At 40.8% G+C, this 18267-nt stretch overlaps 1 protein-coding gene across 23 annotated transcripts in view; it reads right to left on the minus strand.

The window, feature by feature from the left end:
* Ktn1 (kinectin 1) overlaps positions 1-18267 on the minus strand; it is a 100527-nt gene that overhangs the window by 67686 nt on the left and 14574 nt on the right. For all 23 annotated transcript variants that reach the window (XM_085698492.2, XM_085698494.2, XM_048430054.3 and 20 more), the window contains 5 exons: positions 13721-14273; positions 10388-10525; positions 8288-8458; positions 5989-6119; positions 858-974 (listed from right to left, as the gene is read on the minus strand). In XM_085698492.2, the coding sequence (XP_085554618.2) occupies positions 858-974; positions 5989-6119; positions 8288-8458; positions 10388-10525; positions 13721-14243 (1080 nt within the window). In that variant the 5' untranslated portion in view covers positions 14244-14273. Of the gene's footprint in view, positions 1-857; positions 975-5988; positions 6120-8287; positions 8459-10387; positions 10526-13720; positions 14274-18267 lie in introns of those variants that run through there.

An 18267-nucleotide genomic window follows, 5' to 3' on the forward strand; every position in this document is an offset into this window, starting at 1 on the left:
ATGCTGCTTTAACATGTAACAGGGAAGAATATAGGTAGATGGGAAAACTAAACTGAATGCAAGGAGAAAGAAGGCAGAGTCAGGCAGACTCCATGTAGCTGCCAATGGAGAGAGAGGCCACAAGACAGTCCCTAAAGAAATAAGACATGTAGAAAATGAAGCAATGCCATGGCCACATGGCATTACATAGACTAATAGAAATGGGTTAATTTATGATGTAAGAGCTAGTTAGGAATATGCCTGAGCCATTGGCCAAACAGTGTTGTAATTAATACAGTTTCTGTGTGATTATTCGGATCGGGCGTCTGGGAAACGAAAAAGCAGTCTCTGTTTACATATACACATCTCCAGTATACAGGACGATTAGTCACTAAAAAGCAACTTAGTGGGATGGAGAAATAATTAGCCATTAAAGGCTAGGCTCATAACCAAAATGTCAAAAAGTAACTTATCTATTTTTTAACTTAAATTAACAGTATTAAATGATATTCACATCAAACTATATTAAAGCTCAGTATAAGGAAGCAGGCTTACAGACTCTGCTTCCACTGACTTCTCATTAGTCAGAAGCACACAAAGGCTTTACACTGTCAAGTGGGTGGTGAAGAGATGGCACACACTGGGTGGTGGCGCACGCCTTTAATCCCAGCACTTGGGAGGCAGAGGCAGGCGGATCTCTGGGAGTTTGAGGCCAGCCTGGTCTACAAGAGCTAGTTCCAGGACAGGCACCAAAGCCACAGGGAAACCCTGGGGGGGGGGGGGGGGGGCGGAGAATTACATCAAGGACCATGGGTGCTCTTTAAGACCTCACTGCTGTTGACTCAGGAAACGCAGCCCTTAACTAAGAATGTCTTCACCTGCGTTAACTGCGTACAGCGCTCCTTTGTGGCAGCAGCATCCTCTTTCACAGCAGAGAGCAATCTTTCCTTTTCCTGAAGCTGATGCAGAAGAGAGCTCAATTCTCCTTTATTCGACTGTAATTGGAAATCAATACAGAATGAGTAAATTAACATGACCCACTGAAAACTGAGAGTAAGCTATCTGGCATCAGAGTCCTTGGGTCAATGGGAAGAAAAATAGAATGACTCCTAAATACCAGTCAGTCACTCCAATAGTGCATAACACAGTGCATACCCCAAAATTAGTAGAGTACAATTAGAGTAGAAACATATTTAACAAAGAAGTATACACTTACAAGCCCAAAAGTCAAAAACAGCAATTTCCCTCCTTATTTTTCCATTAGATTAAGAGACTATGAAATCAAATGTGACCTCTCACCATAAAGCAATCATGTGCCATCCCAAAGCCTAGAAAAGAAAAGACAGGCTGTAGGGAATATTATTTTAGGGTTTGTGACTTTTGTTATGCTGCATTTGTTTAACTCTGTGAAGCTGTGATTCTTTGTCTGTCTAAAACACCTGATGGTCTAATAAAGAGCAGAATGGTCAATAGCAAGGCATGAGCAAGGATAGGCATTTATATTCTCTGGTGGGCAGAGAATATAAATAGGAAAAATCTGAAAGAGAAAAGGAGCCAAGAGGAGGAGAACTTCGGGGCCAGTCACCCAAACACACAGCTAGACATGGAGTAAAGACTAGGAAAGAAAAGGTGTACAGAGATGGAAAAGATAAAGCCCCAAGGCCAAAGATAGAGGAGATAATTAAAGAGAAGCTGGCAAGAAACAAACCAAGCTAAGGCCAGGGATTCAAAACTAAGAATAAGCCTCTGTGTGTGATTTATTGGGGAGCTGGGTGGTGGGCCCCCAAAATGCCAAAAGACTAAACCACCAACTACAACAGACAGAACAGTGCAGATCAAACACAGTGCTTAATAACTCTCATCACAACACGCCCAGATGCCACCAGTGCCCAGTTCTCTGACATCAACAGGCACCATTCCCAATAGAAAAAAAAAAAACAAAGCAAAACCAGAATGTCCCATTTGACATGAGGAACAAATTTATATCGTAGTTCTTTTTTATAAAAAAAAATAATTGAATATGTAAATGAAGAAAATGTTAATTTTACTTTTTATTTATTTCTATCGGCACTGGACACTGTGAACCTGAATGCCAGTGTGTCCTTTTCTGCCTATTTACAACCAGACCAAACAATGTTACTTTTATTTCCACTTTGAGTTTTACCATCAAATGTTCTCCTTAATAACAACTTAACTTCTAGCTAGGCCTATCTAAACTAAAAAAAAAACAAACAAAAAAAAACAATCAAAGGTACTCTGACTTGTCATTCAGTCTTTAAGACTTCAAAAGTGCTTCATATAAAATAACTATCTTCATAAGTCAGCAGCAACATCCTTAATAATACGACAGACACTTAAATGCAGTTGATTGTAACTTTAAGGACAGTAATTTTAAACAGCTAGGTAGTAATGTCACCTGAAATCACTCACGTGCTGCAAACTTCCCACATCCTACAAATAACTAAAACCTTTTCAGAAACATTCACCCATCTACAATAAAAATGGATCAAAGAACAAATTCTTTAACCAAGAGTAGCAAGAAAGCTGAGCAGTGGTGGGGCACACTTTTGATCTCAACACTCAGGAGGCCGAGGCAGGTAGACCTCCAAGTTTGAGGCCAACATGGTCTACAAAGTGAGTTCCAGGACAGCCAAGGTTACACCAAGAAACCCTGTCAGGAAAAACAAAAAAATTAAAAGAATACCAAAAACTGCAATGGAACAATCTGAGTTTAGATTCAAAGTAACTTATATTTGCTGATTGTCTTAAACACGTCACTTACACTAGACTACTGTTAGCACAATCACACAGTCTAGGTAGCATGCTACATGTATGTATTATGTATGTATGTTTGTACGTAGCTAGTACACTACAATGTAAGATGTCAGATTTGCTAGATGCACTGTTCACATACCCAGAAGTAAGGACAGGTTTGCAAGGCTGTGACAAGAAACCCTCCATAGTTTCTGACAGAACAGCAATCGAGTATTAGCAATTAAGTTAGGCACACATGAGAAAGTGATGCTAGCACGGAGAGGAGACTGCTGTGCTGGAAGAGTCAGAGAAGAGCTGGTTCAAGTACCATGCAATGGGTGCTAAGAAAAATGTCACTAAACACAACGACAAAGAAAAAAGATGCATAAACCTCACTCTGAAGGGGAAACAGAGCAGACGATGCTAGTGGAAGGGGCTGGAAGGGAGAGTGGGGATGGGAACAAGAGGGATCAGGTAAGGGAAGGATGGAGGGGGAGCACTGGGAGAGAACTGGAATCAGGAGGCATCTCTGGGATGAACTAGAAACCTAGAGCAACAGAAATCCCCAGGAATCTATGAAGGTGACCCTAGCTGTTAAGACTCATAGCCACAGGGGACACGGATCCTGAACCAGCCATCTCCTGTGACCAGGCAAGACTTCTAGTGGAGGGACTGGGACACCAATGCAGCCACAAACCCTTTGACCTACAATTTATCCTGCCTGCAAGATGTAGTAAACAAGAGGCAGAAACTGTGGGAATGGCCTACTAATGACTGGCCCACCTGGAAGCCCATACCCTGAGAGGGAACCCAGCCCTGAGGGCCAGGACCCAGAGACTGAACAGCCCAGAGACCGAGGATAGAACCAAACACAACTGGAAGAATAGAAAGTCAATGAAATGATTCCTAATGATATTCTGCTGTACTCACAGATTGATGCCCAGCCCACCTGTCATCAGAGCACCTTCACCCAGCAACCGATGGAAACAGATGCAGAGATCCGAAACCAAACACTAAGTGGAGCTCAGGAAATTCTGTGGCAGGTGGGATTAAGGGCACAAGAAAACTCACAGGACCAACTAACCTGGGCTCACAAAGACTGAACCAACCACCAGGGAGCCTGCATGGGACTGACTTTGGCCCTCTGCATGTATGTTACAACTTGGCCTTCTCATGAGACTCCTAACAGTGAGAGTAGGGGCTGTCTCTGACTCTGCTGCCTGCTTCTAGGACCTATTCCTCCTACCAGATTGCTTCATCCAGCCTTGAGAGAAGAGGTGCCTAGTCTCACTGCAACCTGACATACAATGGCTGACTGATATCCCTGGGAGGGCGTGGGTGGGAGGAGAAGCGAGAGGGAAAACTTTGGGATGTAAAAAACAAACAAACATTCTCAAGGAAAATAAAGTTTAGGAAACATAAATTTAAAAATAACAAAGAAGAAACACTGAGAGGAAAATAAGAAATAAAAAAAAAAAGTCATTTTAAAAAAGTCTACTAGTCTACATGCAGAAAAAAGTACCAATGGGGATTTTAAACGCTGAGTAAATCACTTGGTTTTCCTCTTGACGATAACCTCACAGATGCACAGAAAAACAGACGAAAGGTCTGAGAAAATAAAAGCTAGACGACTGCAGGTGACAGGTGATAACGCCCACTAGCATCATCTTCCAGATAAAACCCAAGTGGGTTTATGACATGGGAGAACTGTCTGTAATCTGTCAATCATGTTTTAAATAAACGCTGATTGGCCAGGCAGGAGGTGTAGGCAGGAAAACCAGACAGGAAATGGAAATGATACAAGGAGAGCAGGAGAATTCTGGGGAGGAGGAAGTTGATTCCTCCCACTCCTGCCCAGACCACCGAAGCAGCAAGATGTGAGCTGCCCCACTGAAAAAGGTACTTTGCCACATGGCTAAAATAGATCAGAAAAAAAGGGTTAATCAAGATGTGAGAGTTAGCCAGTAAGAAGCCTGACCTAACAGGCCAATCAGCATTATAACTTAGAGAGATCTCAGTGTGATTTTTCTCTGGGACTAAACAGCTGGGGGGGCGGGCAGGACAGAAACACAAACAAGCAGGCCCTCTCATGTTACAGGTTTAAAAGCCAGCTAAGCAGGTAGATGTGTGAGTGTACCATGACTGAAAGTAAGGAAAACTAAGTCAACCACATGACACTAAACCCCAGAATGCCAGGTCATCTTTTATACAAGTTAATACTTGCGAACCTGCCACATTTTCCGTATAACACAGTATACATAACAGTATAGTGAATATGGACCATAAACGCAATGTTAGTTGCAAGGGTTTTGTTTTGGAGGTTTTTTATTTTACATTTTTTGTTGGTCACAGCAGTGTATACTGTCTAAATGGGGGAGGGGCAATACACGAACGTGTCGAGGTCGTCAGCCTTGTTTGTTTGAGGCGGGGTCTCTCCCTTAGTCCTAGGGCTCAAAGACTCAGCTGGGCTGGCCAGCTGGCAAACTAGTGAGCATAGCAGATCCTCCTTCTCCATCTCCCTGGCACTAAGCCTGTAAGGGCATGCCACACATCCAGTACTTAACATGAGTCCTAGCGATGAGAGACTGAGCACCAACCATTTATTAAACGATCATAGTTTGCCACGTACCCAGGGATGGGTCCTAGAAATCACGCTCAGATTCTCACACTTGTGCATCAACACTTTACAGACTAAGACACCTGTCCAGCCCAAAACAATGTGTTCTTGAAGAGATATGAGGGGGAGAGGGAGAGAGAGAAAGAGAGAGAGAGAGAGAGAGAGAGAGAGAGAGAGAGAGAGAGAGAGATGCTCTAACACTGAACGAAAGGTTCTAGGGTCTTTCTAATGTGAAATCTTGGATCACAAAAGTATTATCTGTGTTTTCTATCTAGAAATCACCTTGACGCTGACTTCATCAGAACTTCTAGTTAAAGCAAAGCGGGATCCAACTTAGTTAAGAGCCAAGTGACTTCAAAGTCATAAAAATCTTGCCTATTTTTAAGTAGTTGGCTTTTGTGAAAGCAGCAGATGACTCAAAGGTTGCTTGACTTGAACAAGTGCATAAATTATGCATAAATTAAACAAGTGCATAAATTATGCATAAATTAGAATAGATACATGAAATGACTTCTAAAGCATTCCTGAATTCCTGAACATTTAGATGTGACTATAAGGGCATTAAAAACAGAATATGAAATAATTACTATAGTGCCTCTCATTTGGAAAACTGTGCCATAATCGAAAGCTATGCTTACCTGCTTTAAAGCATCTTTTATGGCACCAGACTTCTCCTTCAGCAGGTCTACAACACAAAGAGCCTCATCATCAGAAAACACCATGGTCTTCAGGGACAGAAGGAAATCTTTAAACTTCACTTCAGCATTTTCTTAATCAAAAAACAAAAGGAAGAGAAAGTTAGCAGTAGAGACCCAACCCAAGCAATACTATGAGCAAAGGTAAACATAAAAAACATTCCTGACCCAGAAAGTCAATAACCACAAGAAAATGGACTTTTCAGGTCAAGTAACAATAGATACTTTAGTCAAGAGAGAAAGCAAGGTGTCTATCATCTGCACCTAGGAAAAGTTCTATCAGCTAAAAGTTTTCCCAGACTGCAGGATACTAAATTCCCAGTATGTTCTCGCTTTTTATTCTATTTATTTATTTGTTTATTCAGGAGGGGAGCAAGCATGAGCAATTCAGAAGACAACTTGCTTGGGATTCTATCCTTCTGCCATGTTTGAATCCCAAGGCTTGAACTCAGGTCACCAGGCTTGACAAACAAACACCTTTACCTACTGAGGAATTCTAGTCCTACCTCACTTTTAAAAACATTTAGGCATTTAGTATGCGCCAGCATCTGTACCAGGCATAGTCACAGTATCCTCACTTAGTATACACCAGCATCTGTACCAGGCATAGTCACAGTATTCTCATTTAACTCTAATAGCTGTGACTTTGCAAACCATACTCCACTAATGAGAAATAAGTCTAGGATAATTATAACAAGGCAATCTGCATCTAAAAAGATCTAATATATACAAATATACTTTAAGACATTGTATGCAGAAATGTCTCCTGGATTCGCCTGTTCTAATTTTCCTAGGACTCCATGTTAAGCAACAAATTTCCTTTCTTCAAGGAACTTCTACCCGAGACCCAAAGCAACCAGTCTAAGCCTTTTACACATCAGCTGCACTACTTGTTTAAAATAACGATTGTGTGCATGTGAGTAATGAACAGTAAATGAAAACTCTGCATTTTCTACTTAATTTTGATACGAACTTAAAACTGATCTTAAATATATAGAGACCCTATCTCTTTATGTAGCCCCAGAGCATTTAAAGGACAGGAATGTGCCCAGCTAACACAGTCTATTAAGGGCTGGAGAGATGGCTCAGTAGTTAAGATCAATGGCTGTTCTTCCAGAGGACCCAGGGTCCATTCCCAGCACCCACACTCGGGCTCACAACTATCTATAAATCCAGTCCCAGATCACACACCCTCTTCTGGCTCCCAGTTTTCATACACAGTCTATCACTGCAGAAAGTCAGGGAAGGAAGTCAGCACAAACGTCGCTTACTGTGTTGTTCCCTATGGCTTGCTCAGTCTACTTTCTTAAATAACCAAGGGCCCCCTCCAGGGGTGTCGCTGCCCACAGAAAGCTAGGCCCACGACCATCAAGAAAATGCCCCACAGACTCGCCTACAGGCCAGTCTGATGGAGGAAGTACCTTCCCAACTAAGGAACTCTCTTCCTAAATGACCTCAGCTTGTACACAAATGTCAAAACAAACAAAGACCACAGCAGAGGAACATACAGTCTTTGCAGCACACACCAGCTCCTCTGCTCTCACAGACACATGGTTTAGTGACAGAAGACAATGAACGGGTGCTTTCCCACTGTCATTCCCCAGAATGTTCTCTAGACTACGTTGTTAGAATGTTTGATTCTTTAAATGATGTTTCAGTTACCAACTTGAGGTTTCAATTTTTTTTAATGCTAAATGAATTTTGGCCTAGGCTTAGGACAGAATTTCCATCATTTCTGAATGGCCCTGAACACGTCTGTCATTTTGTACTACACATTTATATGAAGCCACATTCTCAGCATAGAGAATTTGAAATCAAAATATCAACCAACTCAGAAAGATACAGATGTTCTGCAATACAAATACTTAACATTTAAGAATTACATAATTTTTATGTAAAAATAAACAAGCATATCCACCTCCTTAGAATACAAATTTCCTTTCAACTTTAACAAATGGTAAGGTTGTATGTATACCAAAGAATTGTTGAAACAAATTGCTTTGACTTATTAACAGTAAATGTTTCGTTGTACCAGCTTTATATATACCTAGGACGGCAAAAAAATCTCTCAAGAAAAAGATGGTCCAGTGTTTAAAAGTAAAAAATCCTGAACTAGATAGAAGTCTTTTACTTCAATGTTTGTTAGTCTTTTTCAATTTACTGAGCCTATAAGAAAATGCACACCACTCCAAGCCTCAAAATCCTAATTTTATAATGTAAAAGAACATATTTTTCATACTACCTTTGTCAGTTTCAATCTTCAGCTTTTTAGGTCCAGATTTATGGATCCCTTCCACATGGTCTGGTTTAATCATATCAATAATTTCTCTCTTATCCATCACAAGATTTGAGTTAGCATTATTCATCGAAGGAATGGAAGTAGTTGCATGAATAAGGGGCTCATCTACCAAGACTGCAATTTAAGCCATAAAATCATAATTACTAAGTTGTTATAACAGAGTAAACAATACACGGCACACTTAAATTTAATTACAAATGCAGTGATTCTAAAATCTTTACTATTAGCTCAATTTAGTTTCAAATTCCCACTTCATCATTTAATATAATTTTGAGAATAACACCTTAAAATTCTTACGTCATTCAAGTCATCTTAAAATGGGGGATATCAGTCGGGCAGTGGTGGCACACGCCTTTAATCCCAGTACTCGGGAGGCAGGAGGATCTCTGTGAGTTCGAGGCCAGCCAGGACAGGCTCCAAAGCTACAGAGAAACCCTGTCAAGGAAGGACTGAAGATGGAAGGAAGGACGGAAGGAAGAACAGAAGGAAGGACAGGAGGGAAGGAGGGAGGGAGGGAGGGAGGGAGGGAGGGAAGGAAGACGGATGGAACGAAGGACGGAAGGAAGGAAAAAAGGAAGGAAGGAAGGAAGGAAGGCAGGCAGGCAAACAAAAGGGGGAGGAGGGATGACATCTTCTCTGATAATATTGAAAACTTCTTACATCTACCCTTTAGCTAACTCTTGTTTAATCTTGTTTAATCTTTCTGAGGTTGTCTTCTATTTCTGAGATGAAATAGAAGACTGTATAGTCCAGGATAATCCTGAATTCAGGATCCTCACACCTCAACCTTCTAAGAGATGAAATTATAAATGTACTACAATGCCAACCACCTCTGTCGGAACAGAAGCTAACCTTTTCCATCATTAGTGCTCATTTTTATCTATATAAAAGGCACTGAACTCCCTATCGAGCCCAGGGTGGCTCTAATGATTTCCTAGGCGGTATGCACCTCCATGCCCTGGTTTTAGTAGTGTTGGGGATTAAACCCATAACTTTCTGCATGCTTGCCAATCCAGAAGTGAATGAAGTTACTTTCCTATGCTAGATACGAAACCAGTCATTTATGCTTACAGATAACTTCTCATTTTAAGGTCATATACTTAATTTCTATGGCACACCCTAGAATACCATTTGTAAACATTGCTGTGTGATCACCATAAACCTGATAATCAAGCTTTCTCCGGAAAGTTCTGCAATCTAAGATTGCTTTGTCACTTCTAACTGGATGCCTACCATAAACCCATGCAAATTTGTAGGACAGAATAAGAAATGCAGGGTAACACTAGGTCTAACAAATGTGGGTTATAATTTTCAAACGATATTAAAAAGCATGAATATTGCATCTATTCTCTCATCTGCAAAAACTAACTGCCTTGAAAACAGAAACATGACTATGCAGGGAGAGCAGAGAGCCTGAGGAGGAAGGAGGGACATTGGGAAGGAAAGATGTTAAGGCTCAAAATGATACATATGTGTGAACGCCTCACAGTACATGTCACATTAAAGCCCATTCCTGGAGCTGGGAATGCAGCTCAGTTAGCACAGTGCTCATCTAGCATACAAAAGCCCTGGGTTCAATTCTCAGCACCACACAGAATCCGGATGAGTAAGGTGAACTTAGCACTGGGGAGCTGCAGGCAGGAGAATCAAAGTTCAAAAGTCCTCCTAAACTACACGTGGGTCAGCAGACAACCTGAACATGAGGCAGTCTCAAAGCAAATAAAGAACTTTAAAAAATTATTAGTGTATCCAATTAACAGGCTAATAATTGTAATAAAAAGTTTGGAAAAAATTAAGTATAAACATTTGGGGAATATTTTTACTCTATATAGCTCGTACATACTGTTATTTTTCAAAACCAAGAATGATTACTTAAACACAAGCATTCTTAGCACATCTGTAAAGCAAAGCAAGCTATACGGTGAAAATCACTTTAGACTCGCACTAGAATTCCAGTGGCTACAACACACGAGCAGTCTCCAGGACTACGACCCACACTTCTCTACAGTTGACATTCCTAAAATGCTCATCGGCACATCTCACCATTTTCTGTCTTTTGCTTCTTTGACACACCTTTCTTCTTTCCCAGCCCACCTTCCGGTTTAGTCTCGTGAGGGAACAGTGACATGTCTTGCTTTTTTGTAGGTGTCATCAGCATTTCCACATTTTTATCTTGATCATCTTCAGTAAACATAAGTGGGAGAAAAATCATAGCAAACAATGAACACAGCAGAAAACAAGAAATTATTAAAAATTCCTAGTGTGCTTTACTACAAAAAGCTTAATCTCATATTCAATCTCTCTTACCAAAACTTTTCCTTCCACCTTTCTTACTCTCCAATATCAAATCCTACACTAGCCCTTTCTTCTCACTTCAGAGCCGTTCCCAGCCCCACTCACCCCACAGTATGGTCAACTATAATTTGAAAGATGAAAGCCTTCCCTACCACTGCCAATTTCCACCTTCCATATCCTATTCCCATGAACAAAATAACAGTTTGTGCTTTCTTTCTACAGACCACTAACTGCCCTTAATTTTTAACTCTCCCATTCCAATAAAGGATTAACTAAAATCTGAGTCCCAAATTCTACTACAATTAAAAAAAAATTAAGCTCCCCAATTCTCTTACTTTCCTTCCAAGAGTCCTTTGTGAACTGCTTCAAAGGAACACCTCACACGCTGGTGTTTGTCACACTGAACGACTATGCCCACTACTTCAACTACTACCTTCACACTTCCGGTGTCTAAGCCTGCACTGTGCCTGCATAGAGACACAACAAAGGCATTTTCCTCCCTTCTCACCTCCAAGCTCTCCAGCACTCCTTCCCTCAGGGCTAAGAAACATGCACCTACTCACAAACTGGAAACTATTCCTTATTCCCTGAGGACCACCCCATGCTGCAGTGCCACAACCATGAACGTTTGTATCCACCACTGTGAAAGCTGGTCACAAACACAGAAATGCCTGTGTTTCAAATAGTTTTATGGGGCTGATGCCTAGCTGATAATTTCTACATTTCTCCAAGTATCATTCTTTGTTTGATTCTTTTCTGCAATCATTTAAAACACAAAATCTATTCTTGGCAACAAAAGTCAAGATGACTTGGCTCACAGACTTAAGCCTGCTAAACCTATTTTAACTTAGACTGTCAATCAGCTTTGAGCCTATCTTCTTTACTACCCCCCGCCCCCCAACCCCCACCCCTATCCCCCGCCGCCAACTCCTAAATGAGGTTGGTCATTCTCTACTTTCGTGCCTTTTGGTACTACCACAATCTGGTCCCATGACCTAGCTCTGGAATACTGTCTGAACAGTCTCTCTGCCCATGTGAAAATGCCTCTGAAATCTGTTCTTATAAATTCTGTCCAAGAATTCTAAAATCTAAATCTAATCAGGGACTGGAGAGATGGCTCAGCAGTTATGAACTCTTTCTACCCTTGCAAAGGACCTGGTTCAAAAACCAGGAGCTGCATCATGGTAGCTCATAATCATCTGTAAAACTCTAGTTCCAGAAAATCTGACACACTTCAGGCACCAGAAACACAACTGGCACACAAATATACATGAAGGCAAACACTCAGATACATGTAAAATAAATTCTTAAAATATGCATATAGTTCTTTAAATATACTTACATTATACAAATCAAATGCAATCTAACATCGCTCAACTCACTGTTCCCCTACAATGTACTCAAAAGATAGATAGATAGATCATGGATGGATGGATGGATGGATGGATGATAGCAAAATTTAAAAACTGACTATATTAACCTGACCGAAAGCTCTAACAGTAATTAATGTAAGCCCTACTTTCTGGGGTGTTTACAGAAAACATCACTACCTAAGTATTGTGAAAACCTCGACTTTGTCCACTGCGCTCTCAAGAGTACTCTGTACTCATAGCCAGGCGGTGGTGGCAAATGCCTTTAATCCCAGCATTCAGGGAGGCAGAGGCAGGTGGATCTCTATGAGTTTGAGGCCAGCCTGGTCTACAAAGCAGGTTCCAGGACAGTCAAAGATACAGAGAAACTCTATCTTAAAAAACAAAACAAAACAACAACAACAAAAGAAAAAGAAAAAGAAAAAGAAAAATACTCTATATTCATGTATCTCTCCTGGGCTCTGAGAAGCTTTCTGTCAATGTAGGGTAAGACCTTCCTCCATAAACTCTTTACCCATAAATACCGTTAATTACTATTGCTGACTTCGTATTTCTTCTACATTACTTCTCCCATACTTCGACTTAATCACCTTTTATGAATGTGTCACTGGCTCACACGTTCTCCTTCCTAAAGCATGCAGTGCTTCCTATTATTTCTCTAGTACCATATGTGGTCATAGCTGCAAGCAAGTCCTTTAAGTCCAACCTAACCATTAACACAATAAATAAGGCTACACAAAGAATTTCAGTCCCTTCATACAATGCCAACTCTGCAGCTGCACACATCAATCGCCATTTCTCAGGAACTGTTCACTGTACACTCGTTCTGACACCCATGAGGGACAGTTCTAGAAAGCACCACCAATACCAAAGCCTGAGTGCTCAACTCCCTTACAGAAAATGACATGTATTTCACTACAGCCCATGAACTTTAAATCTGTATACTTTAAATCTCTCTAGATTACTTATAATAACACACTATAAAAAATGGATGTTATGTAAATTGTTGTTGTAGCATATTATCTAGGGAATGATAACAATTTTAAATTAATACCCATACTGAAAATGGACACTCTTTGAGATATTTTCACAGAAACAATCTTTTTTCAAGTATCTTGTATCCAATGATTATACAGACACATACATGTGCGTGTATATTTGTATGTGTGTATATATGCGCATATATATGTGTACACATACACAAATATGTACTTATATTCACAATCACAACTAGCCAGAATTTTCTCAGGCTTTAAAAGAAATGCCTGGCACTGCATGTGCCAAGGGGCCCGCCTTGGAAGTCCTGAGACCCAGATCACCTGATCTTGTTCTGCCATCATGACCTCTTATTCTAGTGTCTATAGCTGGCATATAACTCATCTCTGCAGGCCCAGTGCCTCCAGATATGGAACTGTTTGAAAGCTGAATCAAAAGTGAAAAACAATGTTTCACCTTTCCAACCCCTATCACACTGATTACAAAGTGTTCACTGAAATGTCACTGTCAGTAACTACAAGCCCTTAAATCACCGAAGTCAGGTGTACCCATTTCCAATGAGTCTTTACATAGTTCTGGATGATGTTTAAAGTGTTTCTTTAATCACTGCTAATTTCTACTGGCAATTCTTGTTAGCCAAAGCAAACAGTTAGGTGAACAATTTGTTTCAGGCTCACTAAATGCAATCATGCAATGAGTTAAAAAGATTATGTACCGCTTCCATTTTTAGACTTCTTCTGCCCTGCTTTCTTCTTCAAGGCAGCTGCTTCAGGAGGCGGGGCCGGTGGCTTTGTAACTAGGACGGGCTCTACTTTTTTGCCCGGAGTCTTTGATGCATCACTTTCTTTGATGATCTGTTCCTCAAATGAAGGTTTTTGTTTCTTTTCCTTCTTCTTTCTTTCCCTGACACTGCTGGAAGTTTCAAACATATTCAAAGGAGCAGGTACAAACTGCTCATCCTCCACAACTGAAGCGTCAGATAATTTAAAGTCCCGAGGTATGTTCTCAGAATCAGACTCATGAATGGTCCCATTCTGGATTTCTTTCTTTTTATTCTTTTTCTTTTCTGCCTTCTTTTTATCTGTCTTTGTAGAAATCAGCTTTTGTTCTCTTTTTTGTTTTGCAAGAACTTCATCATATAATGTTTCTTTCATGAAAAGCCAGAAGAAAAGGAAAATGACAGTAATAACCACTGAAGGGATAAGGAAAACAAAGTATGTTGACTCAGAAAACTCCATGGTGTTTCTCTTAGCGTGAGCCTGGGAAATCTAAATGAGGGAGGCAAAAAAAAGACAAAGAAAAATCCCAGTCAGTTATAAAAAAAAAAAGTTATTATAAGTTTAATAACACCCTGCCCATTCAATTAGCATTTCAGATCAAATCCAATCTACAAATATAGCCCAAAACAAGAAGCAATAAAAACATGGGTTCTATAACTGAACTATACTAAGAAAGGGAAATGGGTGGTGACCAAAGAATGGAGCATGTCCTTTCCTCTCAAACCACATGACAAGACCTGAAAAAGGGAGAGGTGGGGGAGGGTAGTTCTTCTCCACTGTCCTCCCTCTGACAAGGTAGGAGGGGAAAGACAAGTCAGGAGAAATACTGCTAGGAATTCAACCCAGAACACCCCAAATACATGTATACCATTTACTGTTGTAGACTAATCCTTTGGCACACTGTAAAGATGTGCTGCTCTCACTGGTTTAATAAAGAGCTGACTGGCCTATAGCTAGGAGAAAGAGGTTAGGCGGGAGAGCCAGACTGTTCTGAATGCTGTTCCTGAAAATGAAGGACAGAGCCGACAGCCAGACAGAGGATGGAGATGAGGTGACAAGCCATTAGCCATGTGGCAGCATGTAAATTAATAAATATGTGTTAATTCAAGTTGTAAGAGCTAGTTAATAACAAGTATAAACCTTCGGCCAAGCACTTATAATTAATACTAAGTCTCCAGGTGATTATTTGGGAGCTGGCAGGCAGGACCAAATATTCCACCTATAATAATACACTATACCTCCTGCCTCACTTTGGATACTTATTTTAATACTTAGAATCCCCCATTTCAGTATATAATATATACTACTTACTACATGTGAAAATAAAGACATATTAGCAATTACCAACACACGAACGTCATTAAAAGTACCAAACTTTGAGAGACTGGCCGTGGTGGCACACACTTTTAATCTCAGCACTCGGGAGGCAGAGACAGGATGGATCAAGGCCAGCTTGGTCTACAGAGTGAGTTCCAAGACAGCCAGAGCTACAAAGAGAAACCCTGTCTTGAAGAAATAAAAAATTACAAAAGGAAAAGATAGGGGTGATTAAGACAACTGCTAACAAATTTATTCCTCTAACAACTAGTCTCATGATGTAATGAGATACAGCAAGAAAATGGAAACTGAAGTTAAAAAGAAAAATCACAATGATGTGATATGGCAGTGACATTACAAGCACAAAGAAGATGCTTTTCTCCAATCCTCTGATCTCACTGCGCACTGCCTGTCTTCTGTGAGGTTCTCCCTCAGCAGCAGCACCTGACACCGCCTTCTGATGACTCAGTGTGTGTGAAGGAGTACTCTCATTACCTGGCCACATCTGCCTTAAACACAGACATCATAGGCCTCACATCCTGGAGTTTCTGCGGAACTTAAACTCCAAGTAAAGTGATTTGGGAGTTTAGATTCTAGATATCAGTGTTCCTATATATATGTCTATGCTTTTTGTTCTATTTATTCTTCTTGTTTTTTGTAGCTTTGGAGCCTGTCCTAGAACTCACTCTGCAGACCAGACTGGCCTTAAACTCAGAGACCTGCCTGCCTCTGCCTCCCAAGTGAGCCACCACCAACTGGCTGTTACATGTGTTCTTATGTTACTTCCACTATGTTGTAAAAAACGGAGCATGTGTAACACAGATATAATTACTATAACACACTTATAATAAAGCAAATTGAAACAAGCTAACTTTTGTATTTTTTTAAAAGATTTATTTTCGTGTGTGTGTGTACGTGCACACACAAACACACACACACACACACACACACACACACCTGAATGTAGGTGTCCTCAAAGGCCAGAAGCATCGGAGTTCCTGGAGCAAGGATTACAGGTCTGCCACCTGACATGAGAACCAAACTCAGGTCCTCTACAAGAGCAGCACATGTTCTTAACCACAGAGCCATTTCCCCAGTCCCAACTTTTGCACATTTAACGTAAAATAAATTTAAGAATATTTAAACTTTTTAATTGATGGTCTTGAGATGATTAAAGAAGTCAAATTCTGGGGGCTAGAGAGATGGCTCAGAAGTTAAGAGCACTGGCTGCTCTTCCGGAAGTCCTGAGTTCAATTCCCAGCAACCACATGGTGGCTCACAACCATCTGTAATGAGATCTGGTGCCTTCTTCTGGCCTGCAGGCATACATGGAGGCTGAACACTGTGTACATAATAAATAAAAAATGAAGAAGAAGTCAAATTCTGAAGCAGATAATGTATCTACTGGTAGGCCTAACAGTCACAAAGCCCTGGGTTTGAGCTCCAGCACCTCATAAAAACCAAGCTTGGTAGTACAAGTCCCTAAGCCCAGCACTCTAGAGATACAGCAGGAGCATCTTACATCTCAGGTTATCTCCAACTACATGGTGAACTCAAAACTAGCCTATTACACCTGAGATCTTTTTCTTAATTGAAACAATCGATTAATATGTAAATGTGTTGTTTTTAAAGGGGGTCTGGGGATGTAAACAGTGGACAGAGTCTGATTCCCCTCATTAGCTGGGTGTAGTGACACATGACTCCAGAATCCCAGAGTCAGGGCTGGTGGCAGGACAGTAAGACGTTCAACCCTCACACCAAGTTAGGCCAGAGAAGAAACAACAAACACACAAACAAATTCTTCCTAAATGTAGAATCATTGTTCTTAGTTACTTTAGAACTTTGGTTTACCGAAATTTTTACAAACTTACAAATATTACCAGACAAAGTAAAGGTATCCAGTGTGATGGTGCACACCTGCAATCCCAGCATTTGGGAGACAGAGGTAGAAGGATCAAGAATTGAAACCCAATTTGGGCAGTGGTGGTGCACACCTTTAATCCTACCACTCAGGAGGCCGAGGCAGAACTCTTTGTGAGTTCAAGGCCAGACTGGTCTACAGAGCCAGTTCCAGGACAGGCTCCAAAGATACACAGAGAAACAGTCTTGGGGATTGGGGGAGAGTTGAAACCCAACCTGAGCTACATGAGATCCTCCCTGAACATATGTTAGTAAAAGTGCCATTTGTCTATGTTAATTGCCAAGCCAAACAGAACGACTGTATATGCTCATCATAAACAGCTTTAAGCTTATTAAAATCAACTTTGTCTTTCAATTAATTTATAGCTCATTTTAAAACCAGCATTCTTAATTCATGTTTACACCAGCAATGACCTACATCCAAAGTTGAAACAGAACCTGAAAACAAAATAGTTCAACAGGCACGACAGAGATTAATCTTTCTGAAAGTCGCATTTCCACAAGCAATTTACTACAATAACATCTTATAAGTTCAAGGGGAGGAGGAATCACATGGTAACTGTTCAAAATTGTTCCTCCCTAACACCTCATCTAGTTTGTGTCGGCCTGTGTTCGGCCTGTGTTCAACTGAAATGTTCTTAAAGATCAGTGTTCAGTGTTTTATTTTTTTAAAGTATCCACAGGATATACAACTGTACTGGGCCACTGAGAGAAGAAGAAAAATGAACCGGTACACATTTCAAAGTTTTGCTTATCAGCAGACAGACGCTAAAAGAGTAAGCTAAACCTCTGTGATCACACTGACCAACTTCATACACCTATACACACGTAGGGATCACAGAGTCTTCCTCTGTGATCACACTGACCAAGTTCATACACCTATACACACATAGGCTTCCAGAGTCTTCCTCTGTGATCACACTGACCAACTTCATACACCTATACACACATAGGCTTCCAGAGTCTTCCTCTGTGATCACACTGACCAACTTCATTCAGATAGAAAGGAAGAGCAGCAAATGCCCATGGAAAGAGTCCAATGTCAGAGCACACAGTCTGAAACACTGGCCTCAGAGTTCTGCTCAGTTTCTATGGCCGTTTGCAGGGCCCACAGAGCCGAAGGAATGGTGCTGTCTTCCTTTGGATTTTCATGGACGCCCTCAAGACTTTCGCTTGAACTCCTATGGCCCTCATCTGTATGTGGATGACCTGACCACACTGTCAGGACACATAGCAGCATCACATA

The sequence above is a fragment of the Myodes glareolus genome, chromosome 12 (genome assembly GCF_982192425.1).
Source record: "Myodes glareolus chromosome 12, mMyoGla1.1, whole genome shotgun sequence".
Taxonomy (NCBI): Eukaryota; Metazoa; Chordata; class Mammalia; order Rodentia; family Cricetidae; genus Myodes; species Myodes glareolus.